The sequence below is a fragment of the Chrysoperla carnea genome, chromosome 2 (genome assembly GCF_905475395.1).
Source record: "Chrysoperla carnea chromosome 2, inChrCarn1.1, whole genome shotgun sequence".
Classification (NCBI taxonomy): domain Eukaryota; kingdom Metazoa; phylum Arthropoda; class Insecta; order Neuroptera; family Chrysopidae; genus Chrysoperla; species Chrysoperla carnea.
Window position 1 is genome coordinate 81,771,041 of NC_058338.1, and position 21,249 is coordinate 81,792,289.

Sequence of the window (21,249 nt, forward strand, 5' to 3'; positions counted from 1 at the left end):
GCATGAAAAATATTTGAAATAAGCGCAATTTCAATAAGCACAAAGAACAGAATTGAAGAATGCAATACGATTGGTTGATTTAGTTCAAATGCCACTTGTAATCATCATAAAACATGTCTGCCAAAATGACTAGTATAAAATAACAATTCAGCAAGTTGTCGTGAATGACAAATTTCAATGAATATTTTTTTACACAAAATAGGTGCAATACAATTTAAAAACTAAGTGAAAACAATAGTGTTCACATAAAAATATTATAATCACAATTGCAACAATGGATGAAGATTATTCGTTAAATGATTTTGAGTTAAATGATCGATGTGTTAAATTGGGTTTTAAACCACAAAAAGAAATAATATTTAATCGTTTATTGCCTTATGCACATAAATTAGATGATGAATCATTACGCTTATTTGCAGATATTAAAGGTAATCTTGGACGATCTTTAATGCTTAGAGAATATCGACCAGGATTTGGAATTTGGATATCTCGACTAAACAAGTAGGTTATAAATTATGTTCAATGACTTAACAAATAAATTATTTAATTAATATTCGAATTACCAAATCAAATTTTTATTGATTTATTAGTTGTGTTAATTAATCAATTAATTAATATGTTTTTCACTTTTATATACAATTTAATTGTCTGTTTTTGACAGTCTTTTATCATTGCTTAGTTCAATCACATGACAAATGTGCGCAATTTACATTATACAGCGGGTATATTCAAAATTATTTATTTTTAGATATATAAAGGTCTATGGACTTAAGTTTTCAAAGGAAGATCACATTGCTTTAATTAAATTATTATTGGAGGCGTTATTAATACCTGATTTAGAACCTAGTCGAGTGTATAAAATTTCGAATTCATTACTACTACTATTAAAGTAAGTTAACTTTGAAATATAGATTAGAAAGTGACGAAATTCTTATTTTAAAATTTTAAATAGTGATATCAAACAAAGGCGCAAATGCTATTTATCATTTTTTGAATGTACCTATCTTACTCTTAAGCTTAAAGGATATTATTTATATAAAAATAACAAAATAGTTACCTTTTTTCATTGACTGATGCACTAGCCATAAATTTAGCAACCATAACTGTCTGACGTGTTTACCGTTTACTTTTAGTAGACTTAGTCGTTCTGTAGCTGATGATTAGTAAGTCTATGTTGCTTTATAACCAGCTGTTACCTGTTTCTTTTGCTGGACAAGTTTGTAGGTGTTATGAAGTAGGAAGTATTTCCCCTTGGTTCTGTAATCATACTCTAATAGAGTATGTGGTAAATAGAGTTGAGTGTGAAAAAATCGAGGATCGCATTTTGTCAATTGATTCTTGTTCAGAAAAGCTTATAGATTAATATCCCGGATGTAGCTAGAAACCCTATTAGTCCAATTTTTTGTATATCCCTCCCACATCCACAGAAACAATTAAATGCCATTTTTTGAACCAAATATAGCTACCCGAGGTTTTTTGGGTAACTTTACGTCAAAAAGGCTCTTTGAGATTTTTTCCTAAAGTTTATCGTTTTTGAGTAATTAATAGTTTAATGTTTGGAAAAACTCCAGAATGGTTAAAAATAAATTAAATTTTTGAGCTTTTCAAAATCTTAAAATCATCTTTTATAAAATTCTGAAGATTAATTACAGATTGTTTGATTAGAAGGCCTCAATTTTTCATTGTTAAAAATTTAAAAGTGTTATAATGCTGGTTTTCCACTAAACGGACAGTTGAGTTTTTAATAAAAAAAAAACAAAACTGAAACTGTAATGGTCATTACATTGCCAGATTCTTAGAACGGTAGATTGAAAGCTATAATTTCACGTGAAAATTATTACCTTATGAGTTAAATTGGTACCCCTAAAAGAACAACAAAAATAAGGGTTATCAGAATTTATCGACCAAGTTGGTCTGGAAACCTATTATTTCTTGAAAAGGTAGATTGAAAGTTGTAATTTTACATGAAAATTACTCGGTTAGCTTATGAGTTAAGTTGATAACTCAATTTTGCATTGAAAATGGCCCCCTTCTTCATTTTTGTAATCGATCTCATAAGGTTGCCATAGTTCATTATTTTTACGAGATTGATCGTCGCTTTAATAGAAAGTATGAGACATTTACCGATGAGACAAGTGATTTTTCGGTCTGCTTCCGGCATGTATGTGTAGGGCGGATTTTAGCCTTTGCTTAATTTAGCTAAGTCTACAGCAATACAGGTACCTTACTACATCTCAAAGCACTATTTAAAATTTTTAAATGATTTATCTAATTAAAAATTTAATATTAAAATTCAAAATGCATATAATTTTTCAACAGAAAACATAGTCTAATTTCTCCTGACGAATTAGAAATACCTTGGAGACCTTTATGTGAATTACATAAACGAATTATAACCAGAAATGAAACAAATTTGGGAATGTACAGATATTTTGCAAGTCTCGATAACACAATTACGTGTCTTATTGAAGATTGCAAAACGTAAGTAATATTTGTATCAATTTCGAATTTTTTATTAAAAAAAAATAATATTTTTACCTTGGTATACAGATATTTTCCTGTATCAGCGACACAAGAAATTCTTGATGAATGGCGACCGAAATTATGCCCATTTAATACTCAAGATATGTGTCAAGCATTGGAATCACTAATGTTATTTTTACCAATGAATGTTCCACCTGAGTATGGTCCACAAACTTATAATTTATGGTTGAAAGAAATATTAAATTTGTGGGATACATGTCACAATTCTCCACCATGGGAAAATGTAAGATAACTTTCATTTTGCCAAAAAATTCTTATGAATACAAATTTTTATAAATTAATTATTAAATTGGTAAGTTTTTAATGCTTTGAAATGTAATACTGTAATATTTTTATGCTGGTTAGTATTTGGCATGAGGTTTGTATTTGACATAAGGATAAGGAAGGATTTATAATACTTCGGTTCGTTTTTGCTATCCAGTACATACAAAAATAATACTATGCATTTGCTTCTGAACTAGTATTGCCCGCCGTTGCGTTGTAATAGCTCTCAAGCTGACTATTGTAATCTATATTGCGAGCGTTGTAATCGTCCAGACACCCGGACTGGAGAGTTATATTGACAGCGAATAATTCAACCAAAAATATGCCTTCCGTTGTTAGAACAGTGACACAAGACCCTCGTTTGTTCATCAGATTTTTGGTATTCTGATTCTGTTTGATTCTAATTTTTGGAATTTTATCGATACACATAAAAAATATATCGAGAAATTTGAAATTATCGTTGTGTCTGATTTTTGGAAAACAAAAGGTAAAGAAGACCCAAGAAATACAATAATCTAGTTAATCCAAAAGGTGAATATATAGAATTTCGAGTGATACCATAAAAAATTCTAGACCAACCATCAAATGAGCTTCTTTTTTTTTTTTAGTTCAAAACTATATAGCTAGTTTTATCGAATTCCAGAACAACCAATTTTTTGTGATGTTTTTCAAAGAGATACTCCTTAAGAAGATTGTAAAAATCGAGAAAAATTTGTTGCCACCAACTTCCATAAAACTTAGTATATAAGACTAGCTCGATCCGTGTGGAATCGCAATGCAATACTCGTGGCTAAAAACTGTGATAAACATCAACAGTAACTTTCTTTATTTTAATTTATAGGCAATTTTATTACAGATATAATATACAAATTACATAATGAACAAAATTAAATGTTAATATTATTTCTTTGGCCTGTTTTTTTATAAGCGGTACATTTTTAGACCGTGGGTCTAATTTTCCTCATTAGCCAGCACGATATGCTTTAAAATGAGGGAAATAAAAATAAATCATAGAATTTGGCTAGAGGAATAGTATATAAGATAATTTTGACCCCAAAAAAATACAAAAATCGGATTCATTTGATGATTGGATGCATAGTTTTTGAGAAATCGTCTAAAATTCTATACGAACAGCGATTTGTCTTATCGATTTTAGGAAAATATTTATCTCATATTCAAATAAATCGAAAACATCGAGTAAAATAGTATTTCAGTGTATACATTTAATGAAAATTTTACCTTTTATGACGATAAATTTCAGTGTGATTCTATGTGGATTTAAAAAAAAAAGTCAAAGAAAAAAGATAAATAATTTTATTGAAAAAATAGGAATCATCAGAAATTTTGAAAAATAATTTTTATTGCCACCTTATTGAACCTTTTCTGAATGACATTGTAAAATCATTCTTTCGTTTTATATAAAATTTAAAACAAGAAGTTACATTCTCTTTTCTTTTTTTTTAATTTTAAGACTTTAATGTGGATGGTAGCAAAAGTAGCTGCTGGAAATATTGGATACATTGATTGGGAGCCAACCATACCAATAATGTTTACACGTTTTTTAAGGTCACTAGATTTACCAGTATCGTATAAAGGTTACCAAAATGTGAAATCAAGTAAAATTGATATATCTGCAATATCATTATGGATTGTGTCTGTGTTACATGAAAAAAGTTGTGCCATGCAATACCTACAACAGTTTATGTGCACCGTTGAATCGTATTTCCATCATGCGAATCAAGGACGTTGGGTTGGTAAATTAAAAGCGTTATTGAAAAAATTACCATATGATTTTATTGAACGTTTACATAAAGAACGTTATGCTAAGAAAAAATGGAATATTAATATACCAAATGAGTATAAGTTAACTGAAGATTGTATTACAAAATTTGTGGAAGTATTGTTACCAGCTGTTACATTTTCAATTTATGGTATGTAATGGAAAAATTTGTTGAAAGTCTATATTAGTAATTTTTGACACTTTCTTGACATGAAGTAATATTTTATGAAAATAGTATAGTTTGATAACAAGGGGCTTAATACAAATGACATTTTCTTGGCAAAATGTACACTCTTAGAATATCCGGCTGATCAGCAAAAATGTAAAAAAATTTGCTCGTGAATTTGCCACGTCTTGTTCGGTTTATATTCGGTTTTTTGTACTTGTATCAAAAGGACACGAAGCATAGTAACTAGTTTACTTAAACGATAGTTTGTTTAACGAGAATGCTTAGCGAGTGTGTGATGCGAACATTGACGATAGTTGGCTAAGTGCGAGTGGGAGTATGTTCTCGATCACGATCTATATGGTGCATTCCTACAAAGAAGAAGTTTACAAAATATATGAAGACCTGACCCAGATTTTGTACAGTGGTGAAAAAAATATTTGAAGAAAGAATAAGTTTTAATAAGTCTTAGAAACTATGAAAAAGTGTTAGGAACTCTAAATAACTCTGAATTTCTAAACGTTTTTGGACTTTATAATTCAGAGTTACTCAGACTTATTAAGTCTGAATTAAAAAGCCCAAAAACGTTGAGAAATTCAAGAATTTTGAGCTCCTAATACTTTTTCGAAGTTTCTAACAATTATTTTTTCCACCAGACCTTTGAATGCGGATATAAACTCGCTCTGCACTGATTATATTAAGTTGTAACCTTACGTTTTAATAAAATTTGAGTCCAATGAAATTTAATTTGTTACAGGTACATTAATTGAAGTAACATCAGCGTTACAAAATTTATCGTTACTAAGGCCAGCAATTGTTATACCAGTGGTATTAGAAAAATTATATTCAACATTAGGCTCATTAACTGAACCACATAAATTAACCGCATCAATGATGTGTGTAGTATCAACAGCACGATCCTTAGTTGAAGGTGCACGTTTAGGGTATCCCGAAGGTCCAACGCATGTTGTTCCATTATTAATGGCATTACTACCGGGTATTGATCCAAACGATATACGTAAATGTTTAGTGACCTTTCAATTTATATCAACATTTGCATCGTTGGTCCCGATCGTTGATTCATCAAATGCTGCTGATTATTATTCTGATTTAACGGAAGAGGAACATGTAATTTGTGAGGCCACAGCACAATTTGAAGATTTTGTATTACAATTTATGGATAAAGTATTTACAATGATTGAAAGTAGTGCTTTGGAATTAACACGATTAGAACAAGCTGATACCGAAAAGAAGAGTCGATTAGAGAGTGTTGCTGAGAGTGCATTATCATCAATTTGTGCCAGTCTTTTAATGCAAACTTCACCAGCTATTTTTAAGGTTTGACTTAATAAAAATATAATTTACTAGCTTTTATTCGCTGCTTCGTTCGCTTTTTGTGTCCTTAATAAATGACAAAGATCATTAAAAAGTAAATGAAATAATATGAAACAAACAAAGTGAAGGAGATTATGAACAACTTGTTCAACCAAGGTTATCAGACATACTTGTTACAAAAAAAAAAATAATTTTTTAGAAACATATTAACTATTGCCTAAAGAAAATGGAAATAAATAAAGAGAAAATAGGATTAAAACTAGCCGTTAAGGAAACAATTGTTTTTTGTATTATGTAAAAATGATTATTTTAAACCACTTCTTTTCATTGAATATGCAATAATCAAAATAACACTTCTACGATTGTTTTCACAGATAAAAGTATATGTACCAAATAAACAGTTTTTATTTTTTTTGTAACAAAAGTATATGTATCAAATAATCAGTTTTTAATTTTTTTGTAACAAGTATGTCAGACAACCTTGGTTGAACAGATGTCCATAAATTGTATCTCCTTCACCCCGTTTTATGAAATGTCAAAACAATAAATATAATTTTTAAAATATATCTTTATAAATTATAGCTCATGTGTTATTCTGATGTATGAGCTATATTATTGCTAAGTTTCATTCAAATCCATTCGGAAGTTTTTCGTGAAATCGTAACAAACAACTTTGCTTTCACTTTTATAATATATAGGTATAGGGATTTTATATAAAAGCTAAAAATTTTGCTGTTAATAATCCCCTTTAGTGATTTTTTCTGAATCTTTATTCGTTTTCGAGAAATCTTTAAAAGTTTTGCCGGGAGAATTAATAACTATTATCAGTTTACCACTTAATTTCTTCGATTATTGATATCTCTTCAGCGCTACTAATTGAACTAAATTATTAACGAAATACAATAGCCACTTTTGAAATCGTAATCGTTTTCTACATTTTACATATCATTAGATATTTATCGAATGGAACAGGGAAGTAATTGATAGCGAGTACATAATCTAAAATAAATAATAATGAAGAATTATTTTTCAGTCAGCATTACGAAAAATGGATGCATTTTTAAAAGATAAAATAATGGAAATTAAAGTATCCGGACCATTAGTTGCCATAATGGTGCGAAGTTTTGTTCGTGTGAATCCCGAAGAAGTAATTAAATTATTTTTACCACGATTTTGTGAAAATATTTTAAATGGATTAAAAGATATTGATAAAAAAGAAGAAAATTTAGATAATGAAATTTTATTTAATTTACTTTTACTATCAGAAGTAAGTAAACATTTTTTTTTTAATTTCACGATTTATACGGAACGTTAACACAATTTTTCCCCCCAAAAGGTTGTATATCCTGGTGGACGTGCTTTATTGCCTTATGAAAAATTATTAATGGATGTATTAGATCGTACTTTATGGCTTACTTGTCGTCAAGCTGCTTATTCAGCCCATTGTTTATTAGGACGGATTTTATCCTCGCTTTCTACAATAGGTTTAATCGAATATCGTTCATCGCCAGCTCCATATGATACACACGTTAAAGATTTTCTTCCAATAAGGTATATAGTTGTTTGGACTAATTTTATTCATACTTAAAAATTTATCGCATAATTTCGCCGAGAAAATAAAAAATAGAGCTTGAAGTTTCAAAAGACATTCTAAAAAATTATTGGAAAAAGCAGCGGAAAGCTCGTGAAAAAAACTTCAACCCCTATTTTTTATTTTCTAGGTAAAATTATGCGATAACTTTTTAAATAAACAAGTTTTCGTAAAATGTTATATGCGATACCTTTTTGCGACCTTTTTTTGTAGATAATTTAAGTTCCAGATACTTTTATCTCTTTTCTTTTGACTTTAAAACTGCTAGGGGCGAGATAAGACGGCAAAACCGAACGCTCCCTTAAATTCAAGATGACGGTACGTTTCTCCGAAGGTAGCATCTCAAATTTTTGAAGTTAAGCTCACCATAAGACCCCACACTATTATTTACTATTTTTTCGACATTTTTTTTTCCTAAATAAAAAACTTTAGTTAACAATTTCCAGAGATTGGGGAAAACCTGGTGATATACATAATTTAAATATACAATATTTTGTACCTGGGGAAGAGGAATTACAATGTATTAAAAATTTTATATGGCGTTATTTACCAATTGAATTACGCCGTTTAGAATTACATATTATTGGTAATAATGACAGTTCAATAAAATTACCCGATGGTAATGAAATTACACCGTCATCAGATAATAATGTTGAATTGCAACGTGAAGAATTACATAGAAGCTTAGGTGTGATACTAGCATTAATGAATTGTAAAACATTGTTACCAATTTGGGACGAACAACCAATTGCATTGTAAGTATGTAAATTCAGAATTTTATCTAAACTAAATTTAAATTTCCCCTTTAGAGTTTTAATGTTAAGATCGCAGCGTTATTGTGGCAAAACTAGAACTCTTTTAATATTGAAGACCGAGACTCAATACGAATAATATTCTGATTGTTCTCATCCATAATTGTATAACAAAATGCAAGGCAAAATATCCGGAACTTGTCCAAGTTCCCGATATTTTGTCTTGCATTTTGTAATACGAATAATGTTTAGATAAACGAAGATACCATTGATTTTTCAATGGGTTTTCTGCCTGACTATTAATAATTGAAGTGTTTATTGTAGATTGGATACAAAAGTTGATATATCTCCAATGGAATTAGAAATTGGATGTCCAGGTGTAATAAATATGCCCGATGGTAGTAATATTAGAAGAACCGTTGCTCAAACAATTGGACGATTGCAAGATAAGATTTTGGATTCTTCAGAAGGTGATACAAAATCACTATTTCATTTAATTACAGTAAGTTTAAAATATAAATTTACAATCACAATTTTTTTTTTAATCTCCGGCGCAAAAACAGGAGTGTTATAAATTTGTTCGCCATGTGTGTCTGTCTGTCTGTGACACCGTAACTCTTACACGGGTGAACTGATTTGAATGGGTTTTTTTTATTGGAAAACAGATTTTCTAGCGATAATTTTTAGACATGTTTTATCAAAATCATGCTTATTTATAAACAACAAACAAAAAATGCTTATCTTTAAATTTCAAACGAAAGAAAAATCGTGTCTAAAGCTTAAGCAACAGTTCATCTAAATAATATGGAAAATATCGAATAAATACTTTTTTACTGCAGAAATAAAATTCGATTCATCCTTGAAATTTACTAGCTTGATACCAAGCCGTTTCGCTGGGTTTAATAGCATAAATTCCAACGCGTTATAGCTTCCATATCCCTTGCTCTCACTTATCCCTCTTCCATAACACTCGAAATAGAGGTAGTGATTGTTTTAACAGGTAAAATTTATGTACATAATTCAATTTTTTTATTTGTTATATGGTGTTGATTAATTGAGTGTATCAGAACAGGTGGCCATGAATTGTATATCGTTCACAATTTTACAGAAATCTTTAATGGTTCAAAATGATGCTCTTAGATGACGTAGTGAAATGTCATAGACTAAGTTTAATTTTTTTTTTAATCTTTATAAATTATAGCTCATGTGTTAGTCTGATGTATGAGCTATATTATTATAAAGTTTCATTCAAATCCATTCGCTAGTTTTTGTGTGAAAGCGTAACAAACATCCTTACTTTCACATTTATAATATAAAAGGATTATACAGACGAATTGCCTGGTTTCGATTTACGAATTTTATTTGTACTAAAATTTTATTCTTCAGAAAAAACTTTATCATTTCTAGTGTATAAACACTGTGGAATGTGAAAATTACCCTATCTTTGAAAATTTGAAAGTTTTTTATATCAGACAAATGAAAATAAAATTTTATCATAGATATGGAATACGTTGTTGTTAAATAAAAGCAATGGTGATCGAGGCTTTGAAGCACATTGGAAACATTATCATAATATCAAACGTGTTATGGAAAATCGTTTAACTGGATGTAAAAGACATTTACGTTGGTTATTAGTGGATCGAGTTATGTTACAACATGAATTACGAATTGAAGCATCTGTTCAGGAATTAACTCAAAGTCATGTCGATATTTTAAAACGCTTATTTCAACTTTCCATTAGTTCATATAGTGAGGTAAGAATATTATTAATGATGGATGTTTCAGGATGGTAAATATTTTAAAAAAAACGGGGTAGATATTATAATTTTAACACGAAATTAATCTGTTACAAAATTAGTGTCGTAACTATATGTTCCAGAATTTCTTAGCTGCCATTTGATAAGAAATTTTTAGGTTAAGCTAGATACGGAAAAAAACTTGTTGAGTTTTAAGCGAAGCACCATCTTCAGCATGATCTAAAATTCAACTTGAATTCGTAACTCAAAAGGTAGAAGACCACTTTTTTATTTGATAGTTGTTTCTTATAGAATACCTAACATTTTTAGTATGATTTTTGATTTTTATTTTGTATGATCCGACAGATTTTGATTTTAAAATTGTTTCTCTATATAATCAATTTCTAATTTATTTGATTTATGAAAAGACTTTTTATAATCAACAGCTTTTTAATTTTAAGTGGCTTCTATCTATCAGTTACGAATTGGAATTGATTTGTAGCTATTTTTTAACCCACTGCTTTATGTAACATCCACGGCTGCATAAAAATGACCTATTTCTTACCATGTTCTAAGCTATGTTTCAAGTGCAAGCTTAGGGTTCCGTTTCCGAAACAATTAAAAATGAGGCGATGATATTCCAAATTGGTTCAATTTTGAAAGAGCCACAATGAGAAAGAGCTACGAGAGCTATTTGTCAGAGATTATTTAAATTTTGTAAATTTCACTAGTTTCCATTAAAATTGTCCAATCGAATAATACCGCCTTTAAATATAGAATAGCTAACCGAATAATATCGCCCTTAAATATTTACTATAGATTGTAAAAAGTATTTATTCTTCCTTCAAAAGATTTTTTCTGAAATTGTTAAACAATAGCGACTTCAGGTAAGAAAAACCGATTTTTCTCACGGAAAAGTTAATTCAGTACGGAAAATTTTACTTTCACGTACTATTGTTTCATTTTTTGTAACCATTTAAATACCAGACAGGTTTTCTCGAAGGTCACTATTTTAACAATTTCTGTCAAAATAGCGTGTGCATTTCGAAGGAAAAGCATATTCCCGTACTTGCGCTTAATATATTGCTTTTTTTTAGTATTTTTTTCTTTATAATTAAATTTTTTTAGGTTCGTGCTCAAGCTCAAAGTAAACTATTAACGGCAATAAGTCATTTTCCATATTCATATACAATTTTAATACCCGAAATAAAAAAAATTTTGGAATTAGATTCAAATGAAAATCATGAACAATTCAAAGGCGCATTATACATATTGTTAGGACCAAAAACAGTACCATTAATTGCTCGACATGATTGGACGTTAATCAATCAAATATGGCCAACGTTAGTCAATTCAAAATTATCAGAAAAACCATCTGTTATTAATTTAGTTGAATTATTAGTGGATACAGTACATAAACATTTTCCAACAATTACAATACATTTAAAAATACCATCGAGTTGTGTTGATGTTGCAAAAATAATGTGGACAAATCATCCAGTACCTAAACAAGCGATGGCTAGTGAAGAAGATATCACTGATGGTATAATTGCGTTAGAGAGAGCAGGACATAAAAATTTAAGTGTTTATTTGGACACAGTTAATCGTATTTTAGATTCTATTGAGTTTGGAAATTTGTGAGTATTAATCGACGAAGGTATGCTTGTTTTGTATATAAAATGCATGTACTTTCTTAAATAATCATCTTTTATAGTAGTATCTGGATGACCGAGCTTTGTTCGTTTTTTTTTTTTTTTTTATAAAACCGAGATTAAAGTTTCCGATATAAAACGACGTTTTCTAAAAATGAAACCCAACTAGATCGATTTTTCGCCAGGAAACCTCCTGCATACTAAATATCATGAAAATCTTTGGAGCTCTTTCCGAGATTAAAGTATACGAGATAAAACGACGTTTTATAAAAATGAAACCTAGCTATATCGATTTTTCGCCCCAAAAACCCCTGCATACTACCTTTCATGAAAATCGTTGAAGCCGTTTCGGAGATATCAGATAAATATATATACATATTGCTCGTTTAAATATATAAGATAGACGTGCCGTCAAATAATTGTGGCTTCGTGTTTATTGGGAAAATGCAATTTTTTCAAGTCTATTTCTTTCTCAGCAAGCAAATTTTTAACAGCCGTACAAATATTCATTAATGACGTTTCCTACGAAATATCGAGCAAAAACAACTAAATTTGCAGATTTATTGACGTCAGTGCTTTCGTCAAAACTTAGCGATGTAAAAAGAACGGAGTTAATGTCAATGTTTTGTTGATATGTTAACATTTCCGACCAGTTTTAAGATTTTTCTTTTATTGTGTTTCTAGATAGAGGAGTATCTTTGATGCGCTGAATTATCTTTATTATCGAAATCATAAAAAAGAGGGCGTATGCTAACCAGACTTCCTTCAAAAACTTCCTTTGTTGAAAAGGTTTACAATGTCGAGCAATGAAATTTTCAGGCGTGCAGGCATAGATGTTGACTGTTTATTTCTGTCTTTCATTTCACTTGCAACTAATTACTTTTGCTCTGGTTCGCTTCTTTGACTAACGGATTTGTTTTTTGTTTCAAAATGCCGTTTTACAGACGATGTACGATCACTCGCGTTGGTTTCTTGATATAGATGATATATGAATAATGTATGAAAGGCCTACAATGTACAGACCTTTCAAGAACGTAGAACGGGGAAAGTATAATTAGATGATTTACTCCGGAATTGGGTTTAAAAAACAACTTTAAAAAATTTTCTTTTGACATCGAATAAAAACTAAAATATTTCATGGCACTCAAAATTTTAAGATCTCGTAGCTCTCGAATATCAGGCGAAGGTAGGATATCAATAAAGTGCATCATATTACCATCTCTACTATTCAATTTTTTCTTTTTCTTGTTTCATATTTTTATTTTTTGTAGCCTTCATTTGCAAAGTACATGTTCTTTAAATACAAAACAAACCTATCAAAAATTTTTTATTTCATTTTATGAAATTCTATATTGCCCTTTTTAAACCCTTTTTCTCAAAAAGTTAATATCAACCCCTTCAAATAATTTTCTGGTTACACATTTTTTAATCTTGACCCATTTTTTAAAATTACTCTCCCTTTTTTACAGACATTGGCGATATAAATATATGGCCTATAATTTTCTCCGTGATCTTGTCCATCCCGATGTAAAATACAGTGCTCGTGTTGTGCGATGTTTCTTTCAAACATTAATACATGACTCACTCGAATTGCGTAAACTAAATATTCGTACGTCATTGTTTGTATTAAAACAACAAAAACGACCCCATAAAAAGGTCAAAGTACGATGTTTGCCATGCATATGTACAGAAAAAAATGATACTGATGATAGTGCCAATAAAAATGACTCAACAGATGAGATAAATAATTTATTACCACTTGAAATTCGATGTACTATGTCAAACGATAAATTTAACGAAATTAAACCGGGTGATCGATATGATAATCGATGGTTACAATATAATAGTGCAAAACGTCCATTAACCGAAGCCGATTGGGAAAAACCACATTATTTACATAAAGAATATTATGGTTATTATACGTGGCCAAAAGTTTTGGAAATATATTCACCAACGGCCGAACAACCAAATTTAGATCGTGATGTTAGTGAATTAAATGAGCAAGAATTAGAAGTGTATAACTTTTTTAACGATACAAATAATGTTAATAAATTAATTGAATATTTATCAATGGAAGAGAAAAAAGGAAAAGACAAATTTAGTGGATTTAGATTTATCTTTTTTAAGGTGAGTTTGTGAGAAAGATTCTACTGATTTCAATGAGGAAAGTTTTATGACATTTAATGATTAAAGGGAATAAAGCAGCGGACTCTTTGGTATCAGAGGACCCTTTCACTTGAGCCTGTCATTCTTATTGCAAAATGTTCCGTAATTATAATCGAATCAAGGAATGGATACGACAAGCCCATCTTGATTACTGGGACTTTGCGCAAGTCATGCGACAGGCCAAACTGTGTATAATCATAGCTAGGTCCAAGAGCATATATATATATATACGTAAAATTTGAGTGAAGACCTGGGCAGGGTGTAGTCATCGGTCGTTGCTTAATTTGTACTGGGTTTCAGACTGTCTAAGTGATTGAAAATAAAAGCCGCAACGACCGAGGACTAGAACTCGCCCCGATATGCGCCTTTTTACCTGCTACCATCTTCACTCAAATTTTACGTATGTATATATATATATAGGGCGAGTTCTAGTCCTCGGTCGTTGCCGCTTTTATTTTCAATCACTTAGACAGTCTGAAATCCATTACAAATTAAACAACGACCGATGACTACACCCTGCCCAGGTAGGCGCCGTAAATTCAGTCACGGGCGCTTATACCTTGGCATAGGACGTTTCACGTCCTTATTATGGCCCTGGTTAGGCCATTTGACTGTGCTCGTCTGAGAGTTACTAAAGCACAGTTGAGGAGGGTGGTGGGACTCTTGACAAGACACTGATGAAAAATGAAAACAATAATGAAAATTATGATTTTTCTCAAAGAAAAAATACAATTTCATTGGATAAACATTTGAAGGTTTTGCGTTAAAAAAAAATTAAATGGCATATTCGAAGCTCTTCGATTCAATATTTGTAAATGGAATATTTAACATTATTAGACAAAGTCGTGCCTAAAACCGTTACTCAATTTCCAATCGTTCTGAAATGTCTGGCAAATACTAATAATCGATTAATTTCTTTTTCAGAATTTGTTCCGTAATCATGGTGATACATTTTTACCAATTTTTTTACCACATATTAGACGTTTAGTAACCGATAAGCAAGAACAACATCAACGATGTGCCGCTGAATTAATTGCGGCATTAATACGTGGATGTAAACATTGGCCTTTTAAAAAGGTCAAAAATTTATGGGATGAATTAGATCCGATAATACGAACGGCTTTAGCTAATATGACCGTTGAAACTACACATGATTGGGGAATTTGTTTTGCAACAGCTGCAGAAGGACGAGATCCAAATAGATATCATTGGTAAGTTATTGAAAAATGAAATAAATCAAAATCAAGTACTCTCGAAGGTGAATTATGTTATAACTTGACAATATCAGACGAAAAGTAGGAATACAAATTTTCGGTATCTGAAGTAATAATCAAAATATCGGAAATTGAAAATTTTGTTTAATTATTTAGCTTTGATACTTCGAAAATGAAGGCAGAAATCGAAAAATTTTATTCATTTTTTTTAGTCTATATTTATGAAGTTATAACAAAGTTCATCATCAAAGTTGAAAATAAGGTACAAATAATTTCAACCCTAAGTCTAAAACAAACTGAATTAATTGTTTATATATTTTGTTTATTTTTATTTTTGTTAAAGGTTGTATGAAATATTAATGGATAATCCATTACGTGACGAAGCATCATTTATTGAATGTGGACGATTGTATGCATTACAAGGGGCATTAAATCAACAAGAATGGCGTGTAGCTGAATTACATCATCGTTTATGGGTATATTTTAAAAATTATTTGACACATCCATTTCAAAATGTAAGAGATCGTTTGAGTAGCGTATTGACAAATATTACTGAGGCTGATATACAATTTCCTGGTGGTAATCGTACAATATCACCACGTGTTGAACAAATTATTGAAGAAGTTGAACCAAAATTAACGGTGTTGTATAATTCTGGTTTGAAAAACTTTCAACATATTGACGGTGCAATTAATTTGGGTAATGGAGATTCATCGAATGTGACTAATGTGGCAGCAGCATCTCATGTTTTAGCCGAAGGTGAAAACAGTAGTGCTAGTTCTCCTTTTAAAACTATTGACAATATGAAATTAACTGATGATGAAAAAGATACTGCCTTACGATTAATGAAAACAGGTTAGTAAGAATAAATATTTTTATCAGTGATACTTTCAATATATCTTGAACCTACTTTGGACTCCAGACAAAAGTTTTATGTCAATTTTACGTATTGTGTACGTCATACAAAGTCATCCTTAATATTTAGGCATACAATATCTTAAATTTTTACGTGGAAAGTTATACAATAACTAGCAGATACCCGGGCGCTTTACTGAGAAACACCACTTTAAAATCAAAGACTACCGTGTTATAGCCCTGACTTTCCTTGACCTCTCTTATCCTCCCAATTTGCTCACAATTTTATGAATTTTAAAATTTTTTGATGCGGGACCCTAATTTTTTGATACTTGTTGATAATGTAACTTTCTACAGGTGAAATAATTTTTAAAATCGGTTAAGTATTAAATTCAAAAATGACGAATATCAACTTCAATGCAAATCACCCCTAACTTTCTACCCTGTTTTAATCCCGTTAAGTGATTTCAATAAAATACGAAACACGTCCTCCGTCAATGAATGTTTATGTAAAATTTGAAGTAGATTGGACCAAGGAATCACGTTGTCCCATACCAACTTTGTTCCCGTTTTTCACCCCTTTAGAGGTAGAATTTCGAAAAATCCGGATGGATCCGATTTCTTATCGGATGCCTCCGTCATACAAAGAACACACCCTCCTAGTGTCAAGTCTCTACGAACAGCCGTTTAGGCTGTGCGTTGATCCGCTAGTCAGTCAATCAATAGTTCAGGACAAAGCTATCTTCTATCTTCAGAACAACCTATCACTCGAAGGTGAGACCTTTCCGTGTGAGAGATACCCTACAAGTGAGATCATCAGAGATTTCCATGTTATGTATATGGTAGTTCAATCGTCAGTGTCCTGTCAAGAGATCCACCACTCTTCTCAACTGTTCTCTAATAATTTTCATGCGAGCACAGTCGAATGGCCTAGCTATGGTTATATACAGTTTGGCTTGCCGCATGCCCCGCGCAAAGTTCTGATTATCAAGATGGGCTTGTCGTAGCCATTATTTGAATCGGTAATTTACGGAATATCTTGCTAGGGGAATGAGAAGTGAAAAAGACATTTAAGACGACCACTCTCGTGCCTACGAGTCCCCTGCTTCATTCCCTTCAACGCCAGAGTGGCCCGGTACCCAGATCAGTTTGATTGTGTTTAATTGTATGAAACTAATCATTTTTTTATTTATTTATTAGTATTTAAATGGATTGTATCGGTATTATCAAGAATGCAATATTCTTCATTAGCACCATTTTATAAGTTATTTGGATTGGCATGTTTTCTTCAGAGTCATGAAAATGATGAAGATGTAGCTAAAACATGTACACAATTTTTGGCAATGTTAGCACAGGTAATATACTTTTTTTTAGAAATTATTACAATTTGATTATAAAATAAATATCTTAAAATTACAGGCGTTACATCCTGTCAATGAGATTGGTTTTGCAATTGAACATATCCGTAATATTGCGTTACCATGCCCGTCATGGTCAGCTCGTGTAGCTGTTACTAGATTTATTCAATCGTTTGTGTTCTATAATATGGCACTTATATTAAGTAACGAACAATACGTTTTAGAGGTAAATATTTTCTGACAATATATTTTCAAAATATACAAGGGAGAGTTATCCCCACGAAGTATATATACAAGGAGTTCGAATGTAATGTGTGAACGAGTGGTCTCAATTTATGGAACAGATAATAATGCCATCTGTACGTCGTGAATTCTTGCAAAGCTAATGGCAGAAAAGAGAACTATGATCTGGGTTTATTATTGTGTAAATAAATACCATGGAAAAACCTATACCGTTCGGACTTCTTGTATCTATACTTCGTGGTTATCACTTTTAATGAATTTCTGCAAACCTCTCTTTAATGCCGGTTTTCCACTGACCGGACAACCAAAAACAAAACTCGAATAACTTTTCGAAAAATTTTTGAAGGCTGGCGTGTTTTGCTACAGTTGAAAAAAAAACCATATTTGATTATTATTATTATTATCAATTTTCGCAAAACACGCCAGTCTTCCAAAAGTTTGCGAAACGTTAAGTTATTATTTGAGCTTGTGTTTTGTTTTTGTTTGTCCATTTAATGAAAAACCGGCATAACAAGTAATCTGTGTCTAATAAATGTTTTGAATTCGTAGATAAAGGATATTGTCCTCACATTATTAAAAGATGAAGCTTTAGAAGTTAGAACAATTGCCGAACAAGTTTTAAGTGGTCTATTACATTGTAATTTTATACCAAATCCAGACGAAACATTGGTAAGTACAAATTAATTATCTTGTCCAGTTTTTGAAAATAAATTTAAAGTTTAATTGACATTGGAATGAAGAATAGAGAATCGATCGGAGGAAATGCGACTTAAGAATATGTCATTATTGCATTTAATCGAAAGAAAACAAGGGCAATAGAAGGCAATCGCCTGTGTCTATGACTTTGACCTACAAATATCGATAAACTTTAAGCGTACTTTCTTTCGATTTAATTTCCTGAAAGCGAACGTTTTTCGTAAAGATGTTTTAATTTTAAACAAAAATGTTAGTATTTTTTAGGAGGATCAACTTTATCATTTATTCTATCTCTTACCATTTAGAGCCTAATTTGGCTTTTAAAGCAACCCGAAGAACTAAGTCATCAAACTCTACAATTTTTTTTAAAGTTATTTTTGGATTGGTTAACTACAAAACCAATTATTAGCCATTATAGATTAAAATGACTCACCCTGTATATGTGTTTTTATATTATTTACCTAAATGTTTTATTAAATTTTGTTTACAGCAAGAATTTTTATTAAAAGCTAAAACAAGAGTTAAGAAACGCTCAAAAATGAGTGCAAATACAAATGTAAATGCAGATAATTCTAAATCACTTAGTAATTCAAATAAAAATACTAAACAAATTGAAACGATACGGTTACGACATGCAGCTATTTTAGGTTTATGTGCATTTATTGATGCGCATCCATATGATGTACCGTCATACATACCAGATATATTTTCCGAATTAGGAAACCATTTAAATGATCCTCAACCAATTCCAGTAAGTTATAAATTTTTTTCATCTTAATAGTATGTTAATATCCAAGCGCAAATCCAGAAAATTTTTAAAGAGTCGAGTAATTAATAATTTTAAATTATTTACACATTAGGTCTCGTCTCACGTAGGTTCTAGAAAATAAACAAATCCAATCATGAAATTGGCTCGATATTTGCATTTTCTGGATCTAAATTATTCTAGAAAACTATTTTTATACAAACTGGAGACAAACAATTTTTCCTATTTGTTACAAGTTTCATAAGAGAGACCACAATGAAAAAATTAGAACTCTTTTTGTTCCGAAATTTGATAAAACTTAATAAACAGAGTAATTTTGATCTTGCATATTACTTTGAACGGTAATCTTTTATTTCGAAGCGATTCTGCCAAATGGATACCATCACTCGTTTATGATTTAAAGCGAAATTTCAGAAACTATTGCAAACTTTTAAGAGTAAATGTATTTTTTTTGTTGAAAAATGTCTTAGCTATACTATTATAGTAATTTTATACATTACAGTTTGCGTCAAATTCGGTAGTTCTGATTTTTTGCAGACTTGTTTACGATGTTGGCCCAATGAATAATCCAAGGTTTTGAACTCGAGCGCCGAATGCAACTTTGTCAAAAATCGAAAAAACCGTGAAAATTTAAGTTTTTGACGGTTATCCCTTTAAGGACTAGTTTGTGATAGTACCTTTTCAGCACGTTTTTCAAGCAGACTTTTGCTACAATATGACAGCAGAATGGACTTTGTAGATCCAATAGTTTCCGAGATAAAGCCTTTCAAAGTTTATCAACGTAACTTTATACATCAGGACTTGTCAAATCCGGAAGTTCTGATTTTTAGCAGACTAGTTTATGACCTCGAGTACCGAACGCAACTTTGTCATAAATCGAAAAAAACCGTGAAAATTTCTGCATTTTTCAGATTCTGGCGATTATAACCCTAAAGGGATAGTTTTGAAGTATTTTTCAAGATATTTTTAAAGTAGACTAAATTTGCTGCAATATCAAATTAGAATCGTCACTGAGCAACACTAGCACACTACTTCGGAGGTAAGTAGAACTACCCTCCGCTAGAGTAGCTCGAATGACGTCTGAAATATTGCAAACAATTGCAAAATTAGAAAAAAGGATGAATTTTGATCTACTGGGACGATTCTTGTCTCATAATGTAGCAAAAGTCTACTTTAAAAAGATATTTCATAAACTATTCCTCTAAAAAAAATTAGAACTACCGGATCTGATGCAAACTACCCCGTACTTTCAGACGACAAGGCTGCTGTAATATACTCTTTTGCATATTTATTGGTGAAAAGTCTTAAGTTTACAAGATATTTGCGAAAAATCTAATTTTTTTTCTATTTCAATCGTCCGTTAGTCGAATTAAAGATAAATTTTCTAATATTTTAGTTTCGTTTTATTTCTTGAAATAATCATTAAAAAAATTTATTTTTTAGACCACAATCAGAAAAACATTAGGTGATTTCAAGCGAACACATCATGACAATTGGGAAATACATAAATTAAAATTTACCGAAGAACAATTGGCTGTGCTTACAGATCTTTCAGTGCCTCCATCATATTATGCATAATAGGTTTAGTATTTGAAAAACAAATGTGTTTTTTTTTAAACAAACGAACTTATGTACCTTATTGTGACCAATTATCACACTGCAAATATTATTTTTAATATGATTTTTTAGTATTAGCACTTTTTTTTTTGGTGTACAGTTTTTTTGTATAATAAAACAAAAATAAAATTATATTTTATAGAAAACGACAATTTGGTGTTTAAAAGTAAAAAATTTGTTGTTTTTTTTTTTTAATCTTTCAATTTCAATCAGATTTTCTATTTATAAAAATAGATCAGGCCCATGAAGACAGTAGTAATAGTAGCAGTAACGAGGAAACCGAAGTCTGGCAAGTAGGTTAGGTTAGAGTGGATGTCCAAAAAATGATTGACCCATCCTCGGCTACTACTCCATGAATCATTTGGAGCTGTTTAAAAACAGCAGAGGTGCTTTGAAATCGACGGACTTTAGGTCGGGGAGGTCATCAAAGAGAGGCTGGCTCAAGTAAGTCCATCTCCTCATGGCAAGAGCTGGGAAGTAACAGAGAAGATGCTGTCTCCTCCTCCTCCTCACT

The 21,249-nt window shown here is 30.8% G+C and overlaps 1 protein-coding gene across 1 annotated transcript; it reads left to right on the forward strand.

The window, feature by feature from the left end:
• Nucleotides 1-196: 196 nt before the first annotated feature.
• LOC123294179 (proteasome activator complex subunit 4-like) lies at nt 197-20,811 on the forward strand. Its single transcript, XM_044875286.1, has 20 exons — nt 197-501; nt 749-889; nt 2,320-2,481; nt 2,551-2,767; nt 4,280-4,739; nt 5,512-6,092; nt 7,123-7,356; nt 7,426-7,640; nt 8,127-8,435; nt 8,757-8,934; nt 9,932-10,186; nt 11,297-11,805; nt 13,290-13,947; nt 14,911-15,197; nt 15,544-16,055; nt 17,256-17,410; nt 17,475-17,639; nt 18,206-18,325; nt 18,843-19,103; nt 20,562-20,811. The coding sequence occupies exons 1-20, from the start codon at nt 275-277 to the stop codon at nt 20,694-20,696; spliced, it is 5,781 nt and encodes a 1,926-aa protein (XP_044731221.1). The 5' UTR covers nt 197-274; the 3' UTR covers nt 20,697-20,811.
• Nucleotides 20,812-21,249: the final 438 nt, after the last annotated feature.

Bases quoted from the DNA above. Each gene is read 5' to 3' on its own strand.
- LOC123294179 (XM_044875286.1), top strand. From the start codon at position 275: ATGGATGAAGATTATTCGTTAAATGATTTTGAGTTAAATGATCGATGT. The intron at 15,198-15,543 runs GTAAGTTATTGA...TTTTTGTTAAAG, and splicing joins GATCCAAATAGATATCATTG to GTTGTATGAAATATTAATGG. The intron at 19,104-20,561 runs GTAAGTTATAAA...TTTATTTTTTAG, and splicing joins ATGATCCTCAACCAATTCCA to ACCACAATCAGAAAAACATT.